General features: G+C 54.0%; 1 protein-coding gene across 1 annotated transcript in view; it reads right to left on the reverse strand.

The window, feature by feature from the left end:
* Window positions 1–16962, reverse strand: part of Dachs (unconventional myosin-IXb-like dachs) — a 31112-nt gene extending 14150 nt beyond the window's left edge. The window contains exon 1 of the mRNA XM_076327667.1: window positions 16765–16962. Coding sequence (XP_076183782.1) covers window positions 16765–16855 — 91 coding nt within the window. The 5' untranslated portion in view covers window positions 16856–16962. The remainder of the gene's footprint in view (window positions 1–16764) is intronic.
* Between the last annotated feature and the right edge of the window lie 8133 nt (window positions 16963–25095).

Genomic DNA, 25095 nt, shown 5'->3' on the forward strand with positions numbered 1-25095 from the left:
TACGTTCCGTTTCCGCGCGAGTTGCTCGTTTGGGAAGCTATCGAGCAATGGATACGCGTGTATCGTAACGCAGGATCGTCTCGTCGCGGTAACACCTCTCGAAACTTTTTCCTAACTCTTACACGTTAGTCTCCTGAACCGTGTTCGTTACCACTTTTCCGCTCCTCCGTCTTCGAAAAAATATTCTCCGTCTTTGAGACCGTACGCGTTGTTTCCATCCCGCAGGTATTAATTCGAGAAAGAAATCGGGAGAATTATTAAGCGTAAACGTCGAGCCGGCGTACCGTTCGTCGCGCGCGGAAAGAACGTTTCGCAAAGCCGATAAAGCGAAAAGAAAAAAAGAAAAAAAAAAAAAACTTGCGTCCCGTCGGCGCGATATTTCATCGAAAAATCGGGTCGGCTTTGGCGACTGATGTTTGGTCACGCAACACACAGGCCAGTTCGCGGGCAAACGAACTCGCTCTGTGCGCGCGCCCTCGCCGGTATAAAAGGGTTATCGCGCGTTTCGCGAGCCAGGGCAAACAGGGTATCGCAAATTTGGCCGGGGCCTCGTTTTCTAAATGAATTATTTCTACGGCTACGTTGCAGAGAACGGCCAGAGGAACACCGCTGCGTCCAGTGTAAATTTTCGGCCCGGCGACTTTTCGCGGCCGCCGACTGAATTTTCCAACGTGTCCACATTATAGGCAATTTAGCCGGCCGCTAAAGGCGCAACGAACGAGGCGTTTCGCTAATAGCGACCGGGTGGAAAATTACTCCGCGAAGCCTCTCCGGCGAGCTACGAACCCCATGAATATTTCACGGGGATTACCGCGCGACGCGCGACCATATCCTCGAAAACCCTCGTTCGTTGTTTTCGATGTTCCCATGGCCGTTCACGACGCTCCACCGATCGTTTGTTCGACCGAACCATCGAAACGGACCACGGTTCGATCATGGTCGCGCGAGACGACGATCCACGGAAATCGAAAACGCGAAGAATTCGCGCAAAGGCGGATCCGGAGCGTAGATTTTCCACCTGGGGACCGATAAGATCCTCGCTTTCTCTTCGACGAGAAATCGACGAGCACGATTTATCCACCGATTCGATCTACCGGGTGTCTCGAGACAAGACACGAAAATATACAGATCGAACGAAACGAGAGAAACGTATCTTTCCGCGTTCGATGTTGTTGGAATACGACATTGAATCATGCAGTACTTGAGAAGTCGAGGAACGGTGGACGAGCTCGATACCGGCTTTCCTATTTTTTCCATTGGTATGTCGACGTGATCGTTACGATCTATTCAGTTTTTCATAACCATACTCCGCTGCACGACTGTATTACATTTATCTAAAAATAAACCTTCTATTTACATTTTCTCTTGTGCTAAACGATTCCAGAATCCCACAGATGCAACCTGATTTTTCTTCCTCGGGAAGATCTTTTCCGGCTCGATTGGAACGCGAGTTTACAAAGTGGACTCGAGACTCGGGACGATCTCCGAAACTCGCGTGAAGTTACAAACAATCGTCGCGAAAGTAACGATCGATGATAACCGCGAAATAGATACCGCGTGGCTTTGGCGGACTTCGTCGAGCAGTTTCGCGCGCTTCTTTCCCTGGAAGTCGAAGAAGATCTCTATTCGCGCGGCGATCGGTCCGCGACAAGACGCGGGAAACGTACCGTTTTACGAGGAACACTTTTATCGAGCCTCTTCCTTCGCTTCGGGCCGCCGCTCGATCCTCTCGATCCGCTCGTTCCGCTCGTTCCGCTCGTTCCACCCGCAACCCGTCCCTCGGTCACGGAATCGTAAATTCGCTGGCTGCACGGAAAACCCACGGTTTCGAGCGGTCGAGAATCGACGTAAACGCTGAAACGCGCTTGTTCGACAACGGCCACACCAGTTCGACTGGTTTCACGGAATATGGGACACGAGCGAGCGAACGAGCGAGCGAGCTAGCGGCCGGTTCCGTGGTTCACGGTACGCAGATACGCGGTCGGTTTGTCACAGCGAACGGACGTGTTCGTTTTTTAAATGTTCCGATTAGAAACCAGTATATCCCGTCCCGCGAAGAAACGGACCGACCGATAGCGCTGATCCGAGCGGGTTGTCGGTCCCGTAGATGGAAAACAACGATAGACGAATGCCTACGTTACCGAGGAACCGCGAGACGATCGTTTCCCGAATCGACCACGTTCCAGCTTTCCATTCGTATCGTTCCTGTTGTCTCGTCGCGACACCGAGATCGAAACGATTCGATCGTTCTTCTTCCAAACAATTTTTATCTCCACGTTCGTTGAAAATTAGCGACGAAGACCCAGAAGACGGTATCGTCCACGAATACTAGGTTTCTTCTCGAGCTTCTTCGTTCCTCGTCGAGAAAGAGGGTGCTGTCCGCGCGGCGTACCGAACGGATCGAATTCGTACGACCGATCCCTCGTTGACGATAAAATCTCGAGCCAAGGGGAACCCCCGAAAGAGAGATCGAAAATCGAGCGAAAGACGAGCGAAATGTATATCCAGGGATCCGCTTCCAGATCGAAAACTGGCACAACAGGTGTCCTCGGAGCGAAGATCGCTCGCGAGTTCGCGAAAAAGAAAGAAAGAAAAAAGAAAAGAAAAAAAAAAAAAAAAAACACCTGTCGATTTAACGTCGCGAGGTCGGAGCTCGTCGAGGAGCACCTGTCGGTCGGATGTCGCTCGATCGCTGCCAACGCTCGCGACATTTCCGCGCGATCCAAGTAGGAATCCTCGTGCTCGATTTCGCGCGCTTATTCGCGGTACCAGGGACTATTGTAGCCGAGATTAACGGTACCCGTTGAACGACACCGGCGTCGAAACGGACACCGGACCGCGCCTCGGGAATACCGAGGACAGGTGGTCGGAAAGAAGGACGATCTAGCCGGTGAATCTCCGAGAAACGAGCATCGCACTGTTGTACCTTTTTCCTCGAAACTCGGAGAACGAACCGAGCCTACGAACGTTTTATTCCCGAGGAAACTCGGGGTCGAGACGAACACTGGCCAAAACAGCCCGGAAAGAAACCAGTTCTTTTTCACTCGCTACGGGAGCGGAAACATCGAGAGCCCACTGAGAGAAGTTCGCGGTGTTCTCGGCTCGTGAACCGCGCTACGAACAAAGCGAACTCTCGGTCCCAGGCCGAGAAAGTCCCGCTCCGAACCTTTTCCGGAAAATAATCAGCCCCTTCTTTCGAGCACGCTCGACCGAGAAGCCCCGATTTGAAAATCAGGCCGAACGTACGCGCGAAACCTCTTCCCTCGTTCCCCCTCGATTCTCTCTGTTCGTGGCCCGCGAACCACCATCGCCCATTTTCATTCATCCTTCGTCCCTGGTCGCTCTACCCGGACCACGTTCCTCCTCGAACCCGCGACCGAACGATCCAGCCGTTTTCGCTCACCGATTACACGACCAGTGTTACCGAACCGACGCTTAGCTTCTTCCTGGCCAGAATTCGACGAGGGAACCTTGACTTTGACCGACGAAACGACGCGCGACAGGTTCGACGACTGACAACAGTCGCGTCGAGACGTATACCGATGGCTCGTTACCTACCGGTTGTTCGTCGTCGCTAAATTGGACCTATCGTGGATCGTTTCGGTTCTTGGGAAACGCGGAAGCATCTGACGAACCTTTCTAACGTCGAATTTTCGCGAGACGTTCGGTCGGTTATCGTAACGCGAAGGTTCTTCGAATTCGATGGGCATAGGGTGTCCCGAACGTTACCGGTCGATTTACTTTTTGAATGAAACTCGAACGGTTTTGGTAATCTTGATATTTTTGCTTTTATTTAAAAGTACAAACTTGGGAGTTAATAATGGAACAAGATATCTTCCGAATTACCGACTCGGTTTTTATTATCTTTTCCAAAAATTGTTCACGTTCTCGCGCAAATTCGACTTTGCCAATGACGCGTTCGACGTTGCCTCTCGGCTTTGGAATTGTCTCTGGATCGTCGGGAACCTTACTTATGACGCGACTTCGAAGAAAAAATTTCAAAGGTGTCGAGCCTCTTTGAAGAATTACGCGTTGCGGAAATTTTGTTTCCAAAAGTGCCATTGTTTCGTTCGCGCCATCTTGGCCAAAACAAATATCTGCCTAGTCAAGACCTTCCAATTAATGACAGAAATAGCCGGTCAACGTCTCGCGATATCGTTCTCGTTCGCAGTAACCGCTTCGCTATCCTCGTTTTCGAAGAAAAATGGCCCAATCGCGCTTTTTCACCAAAAACCGCACCAAACGATGACTCGATGCTTGCACTGGCAATTGTTCAACCTGTCGTGGATTTTCGGAGCCCTATATGCGACAATTCTGCTGAGAATAATTTCAAAATTTCAAGGGAAACGATTGGGAAGTTCCTGAAACGTTGGCGTTCAAATTTGCGATTTTTCATAGTACGCCTGAATAATTTTCACGCGTTCTTTCACCGTGTACTTTTCCACGATTAATCTCCCATCTGTCTAGATGACACACGTCGAGTTTCGGGTTAATCGGTTCGACGTTTTAAAAATAGTGCGAAATTCAAATCGACCGGTGACGATTGGGACACTCTGTAAATCTCGAAGCATCGCGCTAACATTGGTCGATTGTAAAAATATTGTTCAATATATTTTCCCAAAAAGAACCACGATATTATTTGCTCTTCCAACTTGTTTCTCCGATGGTAGAATATTTTTCACAATATCGGCACCACTTACTGATCTCGTTTTACCTTTTCGGTTTTGGAGTCCCACCTATAGAGAAGGGAACCAAAAAAATTTATTTACGGAAACACACGTTTCAATATCTTTTTAGAATCACAGTATTCTTTACAGCATTTCGAAATGAATCGTAACGAAAATTCAGTTTTGCGCAAAGAAGCGGAGTAAACTTATTCTCGGTCCTTTCCGATGAAGAAAAACCTGGACGAAATCTCGTTCGTTTTTCTCATTGGATCAGATTTTGGGAGACTTTCGACGAAGTATCGAGCGATCGGTTTCTTCTGCGATTAACACAGAACTCGATGTATTTAGATGCAAAAACGGGTAAGTACAGAATTATTGCGCGAGCAATTTTAGCTTTAAGTTTACGTTACGATAACGAGTGAAGCGTAGGTACGGTCTAGATATTTTGTACGCGGTACGGATAAAGAGGATCAGAGTGAGATCAATGTGCGTGGCGTCACTTGCCGTGTATACTGCATTGTACAATAAATTTTGTCGTTTGTTCCACTGTAACAAAATACTACGACGTTTCAACTTTGAACTGTAAATACACGAACGAATCGACGGATCTGCACACAACTTCGCACACGTTCATCCAACAGTAGCACCGTCCTTGGAAAAATAAAACGACGAACCTAACAGCTCCGTTTCTCATCGAACGACGAAGCTTACCTAGCGACCCATTACGTGTTACAGAGCGAGAAGAGAGTGGAAGCTTGCGCGAGAGGAGTAGACCATCTTGTCATCGCAGAAGTTAATTTTCCTGTTCGCGAATTGTATTTTTCGCGTTGTTTATCAGCGCCGTTCGTTATCGTCCAGCGTCGCGCGGTTCGTTATTGTCCAGGGTCGCGTGTTCCTCTCCTCGAGGTTCGTGGATGCGAGATATCGTTCACGGATGTAAGAGACACCCCCCCGAATCGTTGGGAGCGCGTTACGATCGCGAGACACAGTCTATGGCTGGTAAACCAGCTGCATTCGAGAATCCCCCGTGGCTCGTAGGTATTGCGTCCGTTGCCCGTTACCGGGTCGATTATCGGACAGACGTTATTATCGTTCGAATGCCGAAACGATCCCACGTTTGAGAATCGGGAACGCGGAACGCGCCGCCCCGAGACAACGCTCGCCCCTGTAAATAATGCGGTACGCGTACGCCGGATCGCGCGCCCGCTGTTAAATAACTTATCTCCAAGTCCCAGAACCTGTTGTGTAACTAATCTCGTATCCGGAAGTTGGTCGGGCGGTAACGAAACCAGTCGTACGGGCGATACCAGAGCGAGCGGTCCGATCGAAGGGAGAAACGACGTCTATAAGGGAAAAGTAACGCGCCGTGGAGGGTTGAGAGAAAGCGTTCGAGGAAACGGGACCGACGCACGGAGAACCCGTTCGCTCCGAAAACCCTTGGAATCGATGTGGCTCGAAGCAAGGTATCGATTCCACCGCAATCTCGGTCCCGATCCGATCTCGGTGCGTTAAACGGGCCGAAGGATCGATTCGGCCCCGAATTCGGCGCAGTTTAGCGAAACCCTTGAAACCCGACGCGCCATTGCGACTCGAGCACGGCATTAATCGCGGTTCGACGTTGGCTCCATTTCGGTCTGTTAAATAATCGAAGATCGATCTCCCCGTTCGGTCAGAGTTTAGCTCCTCGAACCCGCGCCAACGGACGAGCTCGTTAACGAATTCGTGCTCGATTCTTACCTAGGCGTTCCTCGCGCGAGAAAACCTACCGAAAGGGAAGAAAAACAAAAGGGAGCAACGAAGGGAGAGGACAGCCACGGTGAGAAGGGAAACAGGAAGGAGACAGGAAGGGAGGGGGCCGTGGAGGCCGCGGGACCGAGAGACGGAGAAGTTGAGCGCGAAAGAGAACGGGGACAGGGGAGAGGGTTGCGGAACGAGGGTCGTATATCACAATGAAGTAAAAGTTTAGTGGCCCGTTTTGCAGGGGCAAATGCATCGCGATTCATGAAACCCGACTGCGGGGGAACACTTTCAATTGCGCGGCCGATCGGAACCCAGCCGAGTCTGAAAGCGATACGAACGGTTCTTTATTCGGGAACGATGCATTGTTTACCTTTCAGCCCGGGCCAACCGGCCTCGACTCGCGCGGCGTTCAAGTGGCGCGAAACTCGCGATAAAAATTTATACGCGTCCGCCCGTGTTCGATACTCTCGTCGAACATTACGCGATACGCGTTAATTGAACCGGATGTACCGAAGCTCGATCCCGGCGTCGAAAAAATATTTCCACAAAATCGCGACCGAGCCGCGCGTTTACAGGACGCGACGAGTCGAGTTTTCATGAAAAATTAGTCAAATTCCGAGAACGCCTCTCGAAAAAAAGGCAATCGATTCGCGAAGCGCTGTCGAGCGAACGGGGAAAATAATAAAAAAAAGAGAAAGAAAGAAAAAAACCGATTCGAAATTGTCGAAACTGTAATAGTCTACGGTTTCGACGCCGTAGAACGTACTTTATCCCGCGAACGTTCCGCCGCGTCCATGGAAGACCGATATCTCTTTCGAGCCGGTACAATCAACAGCTGAAATCGATACGACTCTCGAAATAAAAAACGAAATATAAATAAACTCCCGTGTACGATATTCGGTGAACAAACACGCTGGAAGCTTCCCGCGACGACGACGACTACGTCGCGATTGATAACGCGATACGGTAATCCGTGTAAATGGGTTACGAAAGAGAATGGACGAAAGGACGAAACGAAAGGCTCGCGGCCGGTACTGCGTCGATGATTAATTATTCCCGCCACTTTCGATGGACCGTCGCGAGTAAACGAACCACGGGGTAACCAGGGGAGAACCGAGCCGAGGACCAAGGAGAGACAAACGAAAAGGACGCCGAGGGCCCTGGCAGGTATACGCCGCGCGGCGAGCAGGTCCTACTGCGCCGGAATTAAAGCGAACAGGTACCTTCGGGGCTGAACGCTCCTTCGGAGAAAACAGGTTTTTTTTCCTCCTCTTCTTCTTCTCACGGGATCGCGCGTCCACACCCCATTCGCGTTAACTCCCGAGGAGAGAAAGGGGGCCCAGCCCAGCGGTGCGCTCGACGGAGCTTGTGATTTTTCAGCCGGGCAGCTCTTCAATGAGATCCTTCGGGCCGCCGGGACTGTTACGAGATACCGGGGACGCGATGCGAATCGGTTAACCTCGAGCTTCTGCTCTCGAACTTCTCTTTTAGAGGATAGTCGACCGACTCCGGTTGCACCGGACCCGTAACCGCGTGTATAATTAGGTAAAAAAAAGAAAAACCTACCGGACGAGATCCGATTCGATTTACGAACTAGCGCCGTAGACGCGACGCTCGATCGCCCCGGGTGTTGGCTCTTCCTCGAAAAAATCTTTCAAAGGACGTTTCTCGGACGTCTCGCGGAGATTTTTCATACGCGAAACGAGGCTAGGTTGCGTAACAGCACTCCGGCTCCAGAGCTCGCATCGTTGCACTTTCCTTCCCTTCGTTTTACCGTTGGTCCCGATCTTGTTTTCCTTCCTTCTCGTCGCGTGTATTTTATGTTCGCAAAACGTACGATACGAGCGTACCGATAAAGTAAATAAACGAATAAAAAGGACGGTTTCGAATCCCGCGTCATAAATACATCCGCGTATTCGGCCGCGGGGAAGGAAAAAAATATACGAATAAATCCCGACGCGAATGAAAATCAACGTTTCCACCGCGGTGAAAATTTTTGTTTATTCCCGAAAGTAAAGGAATCGCGCGGACGACTTGCCTCGAGTGCCTCGGCCCGTACGAATCAACGCACGAACAAACATACGGTACGAGTGTTCCACCAAAGGGGTTGATTTTTCATGGCCGAGGTACGTTTCGCCTCGGAATACGAACGTTTCGTTCTCCCTCTCGCTCTCGCGTTAGCGAGCGAAAGAGGGAACGAGCCACGCTTTTATTCGCGACAAGGGAGACATAATGTACCCGTTCGAGGATCTTCTCGTTATCGCGGTGTATTTAAATTCTCGTTGCGTCCGCCGCGGGGAATCGATCCTCTTCGCGGTGGCTCTCACCGACTCTCACCGCGACGCTTTGTACGTACGCGGGAAACGGAGGATCGTACGGAACGGAAGGAGCGCGACACTCGCGGGAGAGATAGGTGGAACGAAGTTGGAACGGGAGCCACGAGGGCCTGAAAGTGGAAATAGGGAACAAAGAAGAGCAACGTGGAATACCTTCGAGGTAATTGTTGCGAATTTTTCGCCTCGTCCGACGCCGCGTTGATATTTCGTCAAAGGTTTCGAAAGTTTAACGAACCGAGAGCACGCGGACGAACTACGAGTTCGATACCGAACGGGTATGGCTCTTTTCGCGGCCTAAGTATCAATTATAGATGTACGCAAACCGTACGCGTATCTCGCGCGCAACGATACTTCGAAACCGAAGGAACGTTGCACCGAAGCGTTTGCCGAACGTTGTTTGTTAACAACGCAAACGGTAACATTCGGTACGTTACAGAGCGTAGCCCGCGCTTGTAATCGGAGCTACGGAGATCGGTCCGCCGACGATGCAGGAAAATATTCGTATCGCTGTTCGAGTAAATAACAATATTTGACGGAGAGCTCGGGTTGTTTCTCCTCTGGGCATCGAACGCGCGGCTCGTTCGCGATCGAAGAATCGAGAGCGCGAAACGTTCCGTAAATTTTCGACGCTCCGAAGTTGAATTCTTGTCACGGACTCGAAACGGCCTTCGCGGCGCTACGGGCGGGAATAGCGGGAGATTCGAAACGGAAAACAAAGCGCGCGAGGCGAGGCGAGGCGAGGCGAGGGTAAGCGAGAGAAAGATGCGAGGAACCGAGGACTATCTTAAGTACGCCTGTTCGGCACGAGTGGCCAGATAAGGAGGAAGACGAATCGATCGGACGAGATATTCCGCATTCCTTCGTGCGCCTCGCGATTACTGGATCGCGACCGAAGCAGCTGCCGGTTATTTCGCGTACGCGTGTACGATTTAATAGCCGACCGCGACTAACGCGTTGCGCACGCGTTCGATAGACAAACTTCCTAATACAGTGTTTCTCAAACCTTTCCCACCGTGGCCAGTATTTCACGAGGAATACCTATCAGAGACGTATTTCATAGACGAATCTTTGGCCAACCAAAGTGTACGCATCAATCTCGCGGCGATCGTCGCGAAAGAATCGATCTCGACGTGGAATCGACTCGTAAGAAAATTCGTAATCGTTTCCCCCGGTCCGCAGCTAAAATTCGTCGCATTCGACTTCGGGTCACGTACGAGCGGAAGAAACTGTAGGTCGATCGCTTCGAGAGAGACCGTCCTAACCAACTGTCTTACATACGAGAACAGCTCGTTCGTATCTCCTGTTAGGACGGTCGCGCGCATTTTTGCATCGTTCGCTTCCGATCGGCTGCAGAGAAGAGGAAATTACCGCGCACGCGGGTGCTCCGAAGCCGAGCGAACAGTTTCCTTCGTTCGTGCATTATCTCGCGCGAAACGGTGACGTCGAGCCGAGGGGAACGCGCGTACCTTCCGAGAAGTCGAAGAAAGTCGACGATACGCGTCGATGGCTACCTTTTTCACGACCTTTCGAGTGAAACCGAAACTCGTGCGTCACCCCTCTTCCTCTTCCTCCTCCTCGTCCTCCTCCTCCTCGTCCGCCGTCGCGTTGATACAAAGGGGCCTCGAAGAAAGAGACGAAACACGCGCGTGTACGTGCGTGTACGTGCGTGTACCTGCGTACGCGCGGCCGTGTAGGAGCGTAGAGAGAGCCCGGCTCGACCTCGGGGTCTAATCAGATGCGGGTTAATCCCGGCTGTTTCTCTGCCCTGAAGGGTCGTCCACACGTGGGAAGAGAAGCTGCGCGCGAGACGATCCTTTGTGGGTGTTCGAGAGGCGCGAAGATTCGACCCGGCTCGAACGAGAAAGACGATCGAAGCGTTTCGAGGTTCCCGTAGGGCTTGGAACCGAACCGAGAACGTTCGTCCGCGATAATATCGAAGATCCGTCGCGTGGTTTGCGAGTCGAATTTGGAGAACGAATTCAACGAAAGAATAAAATCGTCCGAAGTGGTCGCGACTGGACAAAGTTTGCGGATCGGTAGGGCGTACGGTGAAATTCGCGCGGAAAGAGAGTCGAGGAACCCGGAACGGGCGAATTTAGTTGAAACGAGTTAATCGCGCGACCGGATCGGTCGCTCGGAAAACTGACCGTAACGTCGTCGGAATTGGAGAGAAAAAGTCGAAAAGAACTGGGAACGAAAGTGAACGGATGGGCGGACGCGTCGGCCCGTTAACGCGGACGGATCTGACGCTCGTTTAATTACACCTTAATTTCCCGCGGCGGCGATCCGCTTTCGAAATTTATAACAGTAACGCCTGTAACCAAGTGGCAATAAGCGTAACGACCTTGTGCGAGCCGCGTTATCGAACCAGGAAGCCCGAGTAACGGCGATCAAGTGCAACAGCGCGCGCTGCAACGCTCGCGTACGCCGAACGGTTCGTTCGCTAATTAGTTTCTGTGTTTTACGAATCTGTCCCGACCGGCGAACCGTCGAGAAGTTCAACGAGAAGATCTCCCGCGACAAGAACTACTTGGAAACGAGTACCCCCGCAGCGAAGACGATCGTATCCGTGCCGGAACCGTTCGCGACGGAGACGGCAATTTCCGCGTAAAAGTAACTTCCACGCCGAAATAATAAATATCGAGGAGAAACATCTCTCCCCTTCCAGCGACTGCGATCACCGGAGAATACTCTCTCGCGGAAAACGACGAGAATCTCGGAGCGACGACGTCCAAACGGAGTGTCTCTCTGTACGCGAAACTCGCCGCGGTTGTAAAAACCGCGGAAAGATGCGGTTTTCGGTATGAGCGCCACTTAAACCGAGCCGCGCGGAGAAAAATACACAGGCACACGGTGGTATCGTGGGTTTGCGCGCGTCCGCGGAGCTCGCGAGCTATCAGCGACGGGACACTCGATTCCGTTGCGCGCCGAGTTCGCGAGCAATTCGATCGCGACGAGCTTCCAAACGGAATCGAGCACTCGTCCCGTGGTCGAACATCGCGAATACCTATCGGTCGAAGAGTTTTCGATCCGACAGAATCGACTTGACCGTAAACGCGGAAACTATCGTCTCGATCCGTCGATCCTCGAATTCGAGCCGAGTCGGATCCAAGGAAGCTCGGTCCGCGCAACGACCTCCTTCGGCGACGATCGAAGTCGATTCACGGTTTTTACGATTTCATCCGAGCGATCGAGGGTCGAAATCGCGTCCTCCGTGAAACTTGGATTTATTCGCGCTCGTCGAGTCCCAGGGAGCACGGTTCCTGAAACATTGTCCCGGGAAGGACCTCGCGAGGTTCGCAGCGCTAGGAACAACGCTTCTCGAAAGGTTGGCGAAACAACGAATATCCGAGATCGGAAACGGGGATCGATCGTCCCGGCGAGCGGTTCGAGGCCATCGCTAGCCGCTATGCACAATACACGCGTCCGTATTTACTCGATCGTCGGTGTGTACACGTATCGCGGCCGCACGTGGTGCACACCAGCCTGCACGAACCGGACAGTTGCAGTGGATGCACACTCGCTTAGGCCGTTGCCCCGCATAAATCCGAGCGAGAGGATTGCGAGATGCTGCCGGGAGTAACCCCCCGGTTCCCCTCACCCCCTGCTACGAACATCGACTCTGCCCGCCGAGTTTATTCCGCGAACTTTCGAAGATGGGTCAAGGGAGTCCACTGGGAGAGCCAGCGCGGAGGAACGTTTCCTCGCAAAAGGATGTCGCAAACTTGGACCGTCCCTCCCGTCCCTGGGAATAAACAGATCGAGGGACCGCCGTCCGTTTGTCAAAGGTTGCGATTCTCGATGCGGCCGGCCCTTCGAAGAGGTCCTTTGGGTTGGCGAGACTGTTACGAGATTGCGGACTAGACGCGAACCGAACCGGTCAACCTAGAACGCGCGCGATTCGCGTTCTTTCTCGGACCACGTTGCTCCCGTGTCGAGAACCGCGTTTCGAGCGACTCGGCGCGATACCATGGAACGCGGACACGGTTTTCTCCGCGTATCGGTCCACGCGGAGAACAATCGTCGCGAAATTTTCAAGCTTTCTACTACCCGCCGGTTGGATATAACCGCGCGGAAAGTAAAGTTCTCCCGCGATGCTCGCTCGACGAATACGAGAAATACGTTTCGAGGCGTTGGTACGCGGTTCGCGGAGACGGTGCCGAGCGTGCAGCTCGGCGAGTCGGTGCTATCGAGGTCTACCGTACGACGGTGTGCTCGAGATTCGCGGAATACGTAACGGTGAAATTTTATACAACGCCGAGCGTCTTCTCCACGCTGCCAATTGGAGAAAAGATCCTGCGCGACCTCGAGAGTCGTTCTCCCGTAGGGAACCGTGGCTTAAGGTCACGAGAACGCGGGCGGTCGACCGGTTGCCGAAAGCGATCGTTAACGATCTCAAGGACACCGGCAGACCCTCCGATGAGTTTCGCGCCAGCGAGGGAACCCTTCGTCCCGAAAACGTTTCGAAACACCTTCGTCGGTCCACCGACGAGCGTCCCGCGCCACGATTCGATACCCCGAAAGAGGACTCCGCGGCACACGTCGCTCGTAATCGATTAAATTATTCCCGTACCCGCCGATAATTCCTTTGAAACGGACCCGGTACCGCTCGATGCTCGTGGAAACGGAAAAAAAATACAAAAAACAGAAAACAAAAAAAAACGAGGAACGGACCCACGGGGAACTTTAACGACTCGACAAAAACTATTAATTACTCGGAGACCGGGGGGAAAAATAAATCCGCGAATAACGCGCGGCACGGTGCAACGATAACTCGAAAGATCTCTCACGTGCTTGGGGGACAATTATGCGTGGCAGCCCGCAAGAAATGTAATTACCGAGCCCGAGGCCCCGTAACCGTTTCCTGCCCCCTCCTACGTTTCGCAATTGAATCCGTGCATTCGTTCCTTTTGTCCCCGTAATTGCGACGCGCAATCGGGAATCCGTTCCCCGACGACGATATCGGAGACCACGGAGTCTCTGTTCGCGGACGATCGATTCCCTCGTCTTTCGAATATCGAGCAACTTTCGCGAGTACATTGCCGCGAAAACGATACCCGCTACGAATCAAACGTCTTCGTGCGCCGACGAATCGACGTTACTCGTTGTCTCGCGAGTACGCGAGACGCGCGTTCCTTCTTTCCCATCGCCTTATTTTCCGGACGGTTGTTCGAGACGCCACTGAATTTTTCTCAAGATTATGGAAACAACGTGTACCGCGTCCGGAGTAGGTTTCTCGCGCTAGAATCGACGAAGCTGTGCCCTGTACTCTCTCTCTAACCCTCCGTAGAGGTGTCCGGAACGTTACGCGCGGTTCGAGCGACCTTCGACTGAGCGATGCACGCGAAATCCCTCTTTCTATGATAATTAGCGTTCGCGGAGGATCGCGATCGTCGCCGTTGGAACACGCGGTTCGCTGGAACAACCGTCGTAAATCACGTCGTTCTCGAGCGTGCACGTGTTCGAACGTTGCCGCGAGACGCTCGATTGGCCAATACCCGTGCAGCGCGCGTGTGTTACTCAATAACGGAAACGGAGACGGAGACGGCGCGGTTTCCACACACCGGTGTCGATTTGTCCGTCGTTTTCGCGACGCGGTCTCGCTCGCCGGGGAACGCCGCGCGAGCTACGGAGCGTTTCATCGACCACGTAAACAAAAGGTTCGCGAGGAGAGGAAGCGGGACGCCGAGCCGAGCGTAGGCGTGAGAACAAGTGGGCCGATTCCGTGCACGACGACCACGAGTCGCAAGATTCGGGAACAGGGTTCGAGAGAACGAATCGCGCTCGAGACCGGCCAGTTGCGCAAGAAACCACCGTGAAAAGAGGAGAGGAGTCCTCTTTCTCTCTCTATCTCTCTCTCTCTCTCTCTCTCTTTTGCCGCCGCCACCGCCGCCCTCGGCTGCCCCCCTCGTCACCGTGATTCAGAGAGTTTCGCTTTCCTGCTTCCCACTTTTATCCGGGCCGTTCTCCGTTGCGCGCTCTAGACGCGTTTTGTGTAACGAACGACGCAAGAAACGCCGGGCGAAACGATGATGCAGTGCTTAATGTTTCAGCGCGCGGTTTATGAGAGGAAACAATATGCCTCCGGGGATTAATGTACAAAGTAAGAATTACGATTGCTATCGCGCGGGGAGGAGAGAGAATAAACCGTGATGAGATAATAAATTTCGTTAACTGCGCGCGGAGAGGAGAGGCGCGGTTCACGGAAACGCAACGGGGCGAACTCGAGCCGCGAGCGAAAAAAGAGAACCGAACCTTGCAAAGGAACACCTCCTCCTCCTACCTCCCTCGACGCGAGGGTCGAGGGTCGCGAGTGGGAAAACGGGTGGAAAGCTGCGAGACGAAGCGTACACGGGCATGGAAAACGCTCGAAATTTTAATCGCCCTCGCGTCAAGGAGATCGCAACGACGCGTACGTGACGCGAATCGCGGTAAACCGTAGGAGAAATAAAGAGAACGCGCGTTGGAACAACGACGGACCTCTTAGGTTCGAAAAACGACGTTTCCCGGATACAGTGGCTCTCCACCCGTTGCAATCTACGATCCGGTGAGCGTTCGCGGGGTCGTGGAAACGCTCGGCTAAAGGAGCAACGGGAGAGCAATCTCGAGGAATTCGAAAAATTGGCCGGGCAACCGGCGGCCCGTGGACGAACGTAATTTAGGTTCGAAGGTGCGGTGGAGAAAAAGACGATCGAGGGGGGAGCTCGGAACGCCGATCGAACGGCATAATCTCCGAGTATCTCGTCCCGAGGGTGTCGCAAAATAAGTGGGTGCAAAAAAGGAGAGGATCGTTCCGATCGAGCGTGGAACCGAATCGAAATTGCGAAACGAAACGGTTCCGCGGTGGCGCGTTCGTTCGCGAGGAAATCGACGCGGGAAATACGCGGGGCACGCGCGAGCCCCCTCTCGACCGTTCGTAAATAATGTATCGATGCGACGATACGCGAGATACCGTAGCATCGTTCCAACGATACCGTCCGAGATCGTAATTGCAAATATCGTGGAAAGTTTCGCGCGCGTCCCGCGTATTTTCCAAACGGTTCCTCTCGAGAACCGAGTAGACGCGAGGTAACTCAGTTTTCGAGCTTCTTCGCGTACTTTTCGGCAAAGAATCGTCCCCGATCGGCTCGAAACCGAGAACGAGGAGCGATCTCGACGACGAACAGCGACCGCGAAGCTCTAAGAAACGCGAAACGCGTTTCGAGATGAAAATCTCCCGCGATTTTCACCGTAGAGGCTTGAAACGTCTCCGGCCGGTGGCGTACGAAACCAGCGGGGCAATCAGCGCGAAGAAACCGCGAAGACTGTTTTAACTGTAAAACGCGGATAAGTTGTACGGCGGGGTAGCCGCGCGCGTACAGTGGCTCTCGGTTTTCAGGTGGCAGGAGCGTAGCGAGGTCTCGTTGGCGCCCTTTCCCCTTCCGTGTCGTTAAAGCCGGGCAATTCCAAAATACCGTAGCCTCGTAAAGGCGAAGCCACTTGTAACTTGATTACGGTTAGGACGTTGAATCGAGTCCCGCGCGACGAATAAAGGCGGAGCTGCTTCGACGACCGCGTAAAAAGAAACGAGGGACGCCCGCGGACCGAGAACGGTACCCGTGGGTAGGGGAAACGCCGCGAGTTTCTCAACGGCTGTTAAAAATTCGCCCTTAATCCGTGGAGCTCCTTCCGCGTAGAGCTCGAGGCGCGAAACGCGTCCGTGCACGGAATCGTTTCTCCTTTCCACGGACGCGATAATCTTCTCCGCGGCGCGGTTGCTCGACGACTCGATGGAAGCTTCGCGATGCTCCCAGCGTGTCCCTACCCCTCCCCCTCCCCCTCCCCCTCCGCTCGGCCGCGTTTAAATCGTGCGGCGTCCGTGAGATCGACGCTACTCGCCAAAAAGGAACATCACGAGCGAACGAGCGAACCAACGAGCGAGCGAGCGAGCGAGCGAGCGAACCAACGAACCAACGAACGAGCGAACGAACCAGCGAACGAACCAGCGAACGAGCGACCGCGCGCGCGGCCCAGTGGCGTACCTTGCAGTTCCTTCTCGGTCTCCCAGAACTTCTGCAGCTCCGTGAAGTACTTGTCCAGTATGAAGACCTTGGAGAGGCCCAGGGTGGCCATCTCAGGCGCTCGGGGCTCGTTATCGGCCAGAATTTTTCCACGGCTGCGTTCGTTCGCGCCTTGCCTCGCGCGCAGCGCACCTACCGAGCACACGGCACTCGCGTCCTCGAGCGATCGAAACGCTTCACAGATCGCCGAGACTCGTCTCGGCGTGCTGCCAGGTCATCGTGTCCTCGGCGCACTCGTCACCGCACTCGCACATCTTCCCCGTTCGTGAGCCTCGGTCGCGACCCGAGAACCGGCCGGCAACGGAAACGTCGGTGATTCACATAGCACTTGCGTCGCGACGGTTCACCCGGGCCACGGGTCACGAATCTTATCGGCGGCGGTGAGAACCGTGGGGACGGGGACGGACAACTTCGATAAAACCAGGGAACAACGCAACGTCGGTTAACGCGCGGGGGAAACTTTTCCACGATTAATTTCGAACGATACGAAGAACGCGACGCGCTCGAGCTCGTCGCCCACTCGGCTCCGGGTGCGTGCGGTGGTGGCCGCTGGCTTCCTCCACCCTCCTCGGGCCAGCTATCCGCGATCGTTTCACGGAGGACGAGACTCCCTTTTGCGGTCTCAGTGGCACCTGTCGAGCGTTTCGTAACCGCAGAACTTTCGGCGTAGAGTCGCACGGGCCGCGTTTGCGGGAGCACGAAGAGTGGCGACTCGCCGAGCCGAACTGGGCGTCATTGTTGGCTGGAACCCACCTCCGTGGCCGGGGCCCTATCTCTTCTAAGGCGGCTTCGAGATAACTCCGGGAGCCTCGGCTGGCCGCTGGCTCTGCCGAGTTAGGTGGAAGGCACCACGGCCGTACCGGGGTCCGGGATGTCTGGCCGAGCAACAGGTCGTCGAGGTGGGGGCATCGGTCCCCCGACTGGACCGTTGCTCGTGGATGCTGCGTGGAAAAATGGCTGGGGCCCTAGACTCACCTTAGGCGTCTCTCTCTCTCTCTTTCTCTCTCTCTCTTTCTCTCTCTCTCTCTCTCTCCCCCGACACCCCGGACCTCCTCGACTCGACGCGGATCATCGCGCGGCGAACTATTCCGCTCGAGCCTGGCTCTCGTTGGATACCACCGCGACGACGCCGACGCTTCTCCCGCGTTCGATGAACCGTTCGTTGTTTGTTTACAAATAAGCGATCGGGGCTACAACACCGTACCGTGAATCGAAGCCTCGACGGTACGACCCAGCGACGCGAGACCGACGACGCACGCCTCTGCCTTACGAATTTCACCGACGACCGTATTTACCTTTTCGTCTCGATGCTCCGTCAAGGACGCGCGGAACGTTTTCCCTTTTTACTCGACGCCGTGCACCGCCACCGTTCGGGAAAACGATTACGGGGATCCGTGCGCGCAGGTTGGCCAACAGCGCTCGTCGTTACTTGGATTTTGTTTACGGGTCTTTCGGAAAATTCACGCGTAGCTTCGCTCCTCGTGTCTCCGTCTTCCGTTCGCACGTGTACTTTCCACGTACCATTGCCAAAGGATCTTTCCCGTTGGGATAATAACACCCGCGCTGAATCTCCTTCACCGATTCCTATCTTTCTCGCGACGACCAACAACGACCCACTCCCACGATCCTTTCTCGTACCGCGAGTTTTCGATGTTGCTCGAAACCGAAATCGCTCGGTTCCCAGGAACCGAGACGTTACCGAAAGCAACGTTAACGCGAACGTATTTCTCCGCTGGCGGCCCGCACGATACGATCTCTCCGCGTACGTTTGCGTTCGTGCTTCAGGTGCGCGGAACGGTGCCCTTTGAACGCGTATTTTGACGAGAATACGTAATTCTCGAGGGAATAAATTTTTCCGCTCTTGCGAGAAATTCGTACCGTGCGCGGAGCGGCGAAGAATGGTAGAAAAATTTGCGTAGCCGTCTCGGTGACCCGTTTCCTCGACCACGGAGAAGACGAATTTGGAATTTCCATTGGTTCCGTTCGAGGGAACGCGAATATTCGATAGAGGAAACAACATCTGGCGCGGGCGATACGAGCGAGCTTCCTCCTCGAAATTCATCGTTCGAGCTCTCGCGATCCGATGTAAATTGCGCGAGCCGGACGGACACTTGTTTCGTTGTCGAAACTTGCGGTCCGTCGCTCGACGGACGCGCGCTCTCTTCATGAATCTCAACCAGGGGATTTAAACCCTCGAAAATTTCCAAGACCAAAGACCGTTCGGTGTCGGTACCCTTCCGCGAGTAACCGGGCTCGAGTCGATAATCGATTTCGGCCAATTAACCAATAATACCGGCTCGAAGCGTTCGCGATTGCTCGTTTACGGCTGGAGAAAAAAATATCTATATACATCTATATATATATATATATATATACATTCGACGTACGAACGTTCCTTTTTTCCGCAATTGTTAATTGGACGGACAATTAATAATTTTACCATCGATCGCGAATATCGAGAAACGTCCTTCTCCCGCGCTCGGTCTCGCTTGCTCGGTTGCTCGGTTGCTCGCTCTCGCGCCGCCGCGTAATTGCGTCCGTTTTCGTTTTCGGCTAGAAGTCGTCGATGCGTAGAGATAATTGCTACCTAAGTCGAACGTCGGCTCGTTGTTAATTGCTCGTTACCCGTATATACCGGGCGGCCCTTTCGTCGTGATTTATGCCCCTCCGAAACGGTAAGCGCGGTTAAAGTTAATGGACGAGAGGCATTACGGCGCGGTTCGAGAAACCTTTCTTAAAAACCTTTCGGCTACGAAATATCCTATTCGAGGAACGTTTCGTAACCGTCGCCGGGCCTCTCGCGCGAGACAAAGCCGCGCGGAAAATGGTACACCTCCGGGGGGTCGTATTTTAGCCCCGAAGAACGTCGTTTACAAATTGAGCCGCTCGAAAACGTTTGGAAATCACTTCCGCGAACGGTTCGCCGGAACACGAGGGGGATGAAAGGAATATCGTGTATTTGATGCACCGAGCCACCTCGGCGGTAGGCACCGAGCTTAAAATGTCATCCACCCTTCCCCGGCACTTAAACGTTCTCTGCGACGAGCAGGAAACGTTAAAGCGACAACTACCTGTAAATACGCCACTTTAACTTCGCGCGTCTTGGAAGTTCCAAGTCTGGCAAGTCTGCGCGAAGTCGCGCGGTGTTCCCCTGGCTAAACGAGCGATTGCGAACAAGCGCGAATCCCAGGGTGCGTCGCGAGTGGGTTCTCGAGATATCGAACACTCGGCGAAACGATAAAGTCCCTCTACTCGACCCGAACCGCGCTCCGATGGTCTTCGGGCGTTACGAGGTACACGGTGATCGATGCACCGCGTTCGAGGAACCTCGCAAAAAGCTCTCACCGTCGCCAACGTCGCCACCGCCAACGCCCCCAACCCCCGGCGGACTCGAGCGACCGAGTTCGCTGCGAAGCGACACGCGATACGCGATACGCGTTACCCGAGACGTTCGACGAACGAACGGTTTCGCGAAATTCGCGACGCCCGATCAGGGTCGTCGTGCAAAGCACCGGATGCGACCCGAAACAGGATCGAAGGTGTTCTCGTTTCGTCGACGAGCCGGACTTTGCTCGAGAATCGGGAAGGACGAAGAACGGAGAAGAAGGAACGACAACAGTGGGAAGGGGAGGAGGGGGGAGGGGGGCAAGACCGAGGAGGAAGAACCCTCCGATCGGGCTATCTCGAGAGGATCCCGAGCGGACGTCCCGAAGCGTGTCCCGCCTTATAATTTTGATCTACAGCGACGAGAAGAATCCAACATGGCCGTGGCCGCGGCTTACCCTGTGTCGTAAACAATACGGCGTCATCGTCGTCCGCTCGAGCGCGCGATCTTTCTCCTTTTCCCATTAATCGACGAGCGATCTCTCCGGCTCGCTCGATCCTCGCTCAAGGCTAGTCGACGTGCTCGAGTATCAACGTCGCGAGCGTTCTCGGGAATCTCGTCGTCGTCGACGATCCTCGAAAATCCATTCGAATGGCAAGTTTTCGGAACCGATCGAGCCAAGCCGCCGAGTGGTCTCGAGGTTCTCGAATATCCGTACGTTAGAGGCAACGAAAGTTCGCGCGAGCGCGAGTTCCTCGAGAAGTTGGAACGCGCGAGGGACGATCCTCGCTACTTCTAGCTGCCGGTGCTCCCCTCCACGCCCCTGTTATCCCCACCGAGCTCCCTATCCAACCGAGCAACCACGCGGCCTCCCACTCCGTGGCCCTCCTACGACCCTTCGCGAGAGTACGATCCCAGCCTCCGCGACGAAGCCGCTGGGAAGACGAGGAGAGCCAGTAGGTCTCACCAGGGGCCGACGACCACTACCGGACCCAACTCTACCCCCCACTACCTCTCCGGCCTCTCCGAGCACGATTATGCGGAGATTAAACTCGGCTCGTTGCTACACCGTACAGAGAGATTCGGCACGGAGTTTCGCGTCGAGGGTGCGAGAAACGCGCGCTCCCTGCAACTTTCTTCTCGAGAGCCGACGACCAGCGGACCCTTCGCTTATCGATACACTGAAAAACGGTCCCCGAAACACCGCGTACTCGCGCGCAGATGAATACCACGCGGACCGTTTCTATCGAACAACGCGCATACCCCTATTCGTATCCCAGATTATACTCCGAAGATAGAAATTTCGTCGGAGCGATTTCGGGAACACCCTGTAGACGATACGGTCGAAACGTCGATTTCCGCGATAAAGACGTCGCCTCTGAAATATACGCAGGCGGGTACGGTGGGCTCGACGCGTCGAGTTCGAATTGATTTCTGAACGCTCGCCAAGAGACGCGATCGTTCGAGTAAGTAGGTTCTCGTTCGTGGATCAGCTGGAAAGAGGTTACCCGAAGGGCCGCACGGTTGATTAACGAGCGCATGCTCGAAAAGTGTGAGAGCCCGAATTTCGAGGACGCGTCGGGGGCCCTCCCAGCGTGGCCATCGGAGCACCTGTCGCGCGTGACATTTTAAGAGGGCGTTCTCTTGCTTCGAAGCGGCCGCTGAAACCTTCGACGAAACCGATACGAGCGCGTCTACGAAATTCGATCGTTGAGCCGCGTCGGGAGAAATCACGATTCCTCGGAATCTCGAAACGATGCTCGAGACCGAGAGGAAAATCTCGGTAACGAATCGCGAATCGCGTCGAGAAAATATTCCTCGAGAGAGAAACGAAGAAACTTGGCCGACGATAAACAGGGCTGTCGGAAATACGGTACGCCGTGTAATCGTTCCGAGACGCGTAAAACCGCGGCGAACGAAAACACGGGACCGCGTGCTCGAGGAAACGTCGGGCTACCCTTCGCCTCTTCGTTGATTTTAGGCCCAGGGCCTTCTCTTCGATCGGAGGAGAAAGGCGAAGGCGGCGAGAAGGAGGAAGAGGATCCGCTCTTTGCGGTGAAATTCAAATCTCCACCGAGAGATCTCCCGTGTACGCCCCGCGCGAAAACCGGTTTCGCTCCGATCGAGTCTACTCGGTGCTCGGGTGGGGGAACCGGGAGGCCCCCCTTCGTACCCCATTCGCGCTAACTCCTTGCCGATAAAGCAGGCAGCGACGCGCGGGCCCACGGGCCCCGTGTACCTGCAGCACGATCTGGCGAGCGAGTCCGCAAATCCTCCGCGTCGATCCACGGAGGTACGTTACCGATCCTCGAAAACGGGGCCCGTTCGAGGGGCCTCTTCGAGCTCCGAGGATGCGTTACCGATCCCTGAGAAAGTCGACACCGTGGATACCCGTGGATGGTTCGCGGTGAAACCCAGCTATCGTTCGAAGAGCTCCCTGTCGCGAGTTCCCGCGTAACAGGTTCGCGACTTTCGGTTATCGACGTCGTCTAGACTTTCCCGCGCTTCCTCGGATTTCGTTCGGCGAACTTTCCGAGTGGATCGAGTCCCGAAGTTATTAAAGTTTAGAGCATTATTGGCTCGATCGAAGGTATACACAGCCTCGCCGGCAACACCTACTCGTTACCGAGCCAGACTCGTCGAAAGGTGTTACCGGCGATGATTCTTTCGACTTGCCAAGGTAAAACGTCTCACTCGAGAGACGAGGTATTTCGGTGATTTAAACGCGGTGAACAACAACCGAGGACTCCTCGACGGTTGAATTTTCCTCGTGATTTTCACGACGATAAGGTTCGAAGAGGAAAGAAAGGGGAATGCGCCCAATTCCATCGAACCTCGCTAAATCGTTTCATCCACCCGAAGGAACTTAATCCTACGACAACCTACCTCCACCATTCGTCCGCCGGAAGGAATTCGAGCAATTAAAGAATCGAATCTCGCGGCGCTCGGATATTTACAGCGATTCGACCGCGCCTCGCTCCCGGCGGGCCCTTCGTTTACCTTTTGACCATCGACGTACCCTTTCCTCTCTCCTTTTCGTCGCGTACATTCCGTAAGTTACAAATCACGCGGAATACGATCGTTCGGAACACGGACGAGCCGCGAACGTCCACGAACGAGCGATAATCGTGTAGACGATTCGTTTTCCATCGCTCGAGTTTTTCTTGCCGGTGTTCCACTCCCCTCCGTAAGCGAGCGGTCCCCGCCGGGTGCGCGCGTGTTAATAAAATACAGACATCGAACGAGAGAGCCATGCAGCACGATTTAACCTTCGATTAAGGGAGTCAAGCTAGTCGTGACTTACCGTAATGAGTCGAGCGCACGTACACACGCTCGCCTCGCATAAATCGAACTTATAGGGACGAGATGATTCCGAGCGATGCGAGAGCCCCGATATATACTTTCCCGCGAAAGAACCGTCGACGAGGATTCTGGGTCGATAATTTACTCGCCGCGTCGACGAGTACCGTAATTTCGTTCTAGCCTCCCCCTCGTCGTTAACGCGAGTCTTTTTCGCCGCGTTTTAATCGCCGAAGACCCGCTACGCGACCATACGGACCGTCCCTCTCGCGAGTTCTCCGAACGTTTCGCGAAACACGGGTTGCGCGACTTGTCCGTGACTAGAAAAAATTCATTCGTTGAATCGAAGAAGTTCTCGCTGTTTCTGCGAGTCGAAACGCAAAAGGTGATCAAACTGTCCCTGGATGAACCGCGATCGGGCCCCGAAAATCCATGAACGAGCCTCGCTTCGTCCGAGTCGAGCACCAACGATTCGGTGAGACGTTTACAAGATCGTTTCGCGATCGTCGTCGACGCAACTGCTCGTACACTTTGCGCTCGCGTTATCCGTTCATCGGTGAGTGTATCACGGCGATGGAAAGTTGTTCGTTAATAATCTTCGCGCTACCGGTCGTTGGTTCGATTCGTACGTTTCTCGAGGCAGGTTGGAAATCGAACGGGCCGATAACGCGGAGGAATCGGTGCGAATACTCGAGCTGGCCGGGCACGCTCGAACGAAGATTGGCCAATAATCGGAGGATAACTAGTCGCGCGAACCGCCGGCCCTACGAGTACGCGGGGAAATAGACGCCCCGAGGCGTAATCAACGATCATCGTGTCGCGTAATCGCGTTCGTAAAGAGCTTCGATTTCCATCGAGTCGAACAAGAATTTCTTGATTGTCGGCCTCGTTAGCGCGCGGATAAACATAGAGATAATTAAGGTGACAAAGTCGCGGTGTGCCCGAGCACGTTAATTAGTCACGCCTCCGATTAGACGTTCCGTGCGACGACAGAGATCGTTCGTCGTCCCACGGCCGCGGAATAGGCGCGAAACGATTACATTAATCGGCGACGATTACTTTCCCGCGACTCGTCTGTAAAGAACCGAAACGTTTCCTAGTATATCGCGCGTGGCGCGATAAGGTCGACGTTGTTATTATCGCGTTCGAATCTGTTTGGAATTATACCGAGAAACGCGACATTGCCCGCTTGAGATATAGACAGGCGCGTGGCTACGGCGAGAGGCGAGCAGCGAGCGCGGTAGCCTCGATAAATTCGCGCGGAATATCTCTGGTCCGTGCCGCGTCTGGTTCGTTCGTCCGGCGACGTCCCCGTACGCGTCGATTATCTCGTCATTGAAAATCTCTGTCCACGATCGAGCATCGAAAATCCGCGAGGGAACGATAGCCGAAATAACGAAATCGAAAGAGGACGATCCACCGGACGGAAGGGGGGCAGATTTCGGATAAAGGGATTCGAGGCTACGAGGGATCCTGGCAGCGAGTATTTTAATTAGGCCAGGCTTTTGAGATCGCCGATACGCGGAGCATCGAATGCTCGGGCGTCGAGCGATCAAGGGGGCGCAGAAAACTGGATTAGCGACCGTTCGCCTCTATTTCTCTCTCTCTCTGGTTTTTGTCGCGGCGCTTATCAGCCGATAAGTCGGGGAACAGGGACGTCCCATTTA

This window comes from Ptiloglossa arizonensis, chromosome 1, assembly GCF_051014685.1.
Source record: "Ptiloglossa arizonensis isolate GNS036 chromosome 1, iyPtiAriz1_principal, whole genome shotgun sequence".
Classification (NCBI taxonomy): domain Eukaryota; kingdom Metazoa; phylum Arthropoda; class Insecta; order Hymenoptera; family Colletidae; genus Ptiloglossa; species Ptiloglossa arizonensis.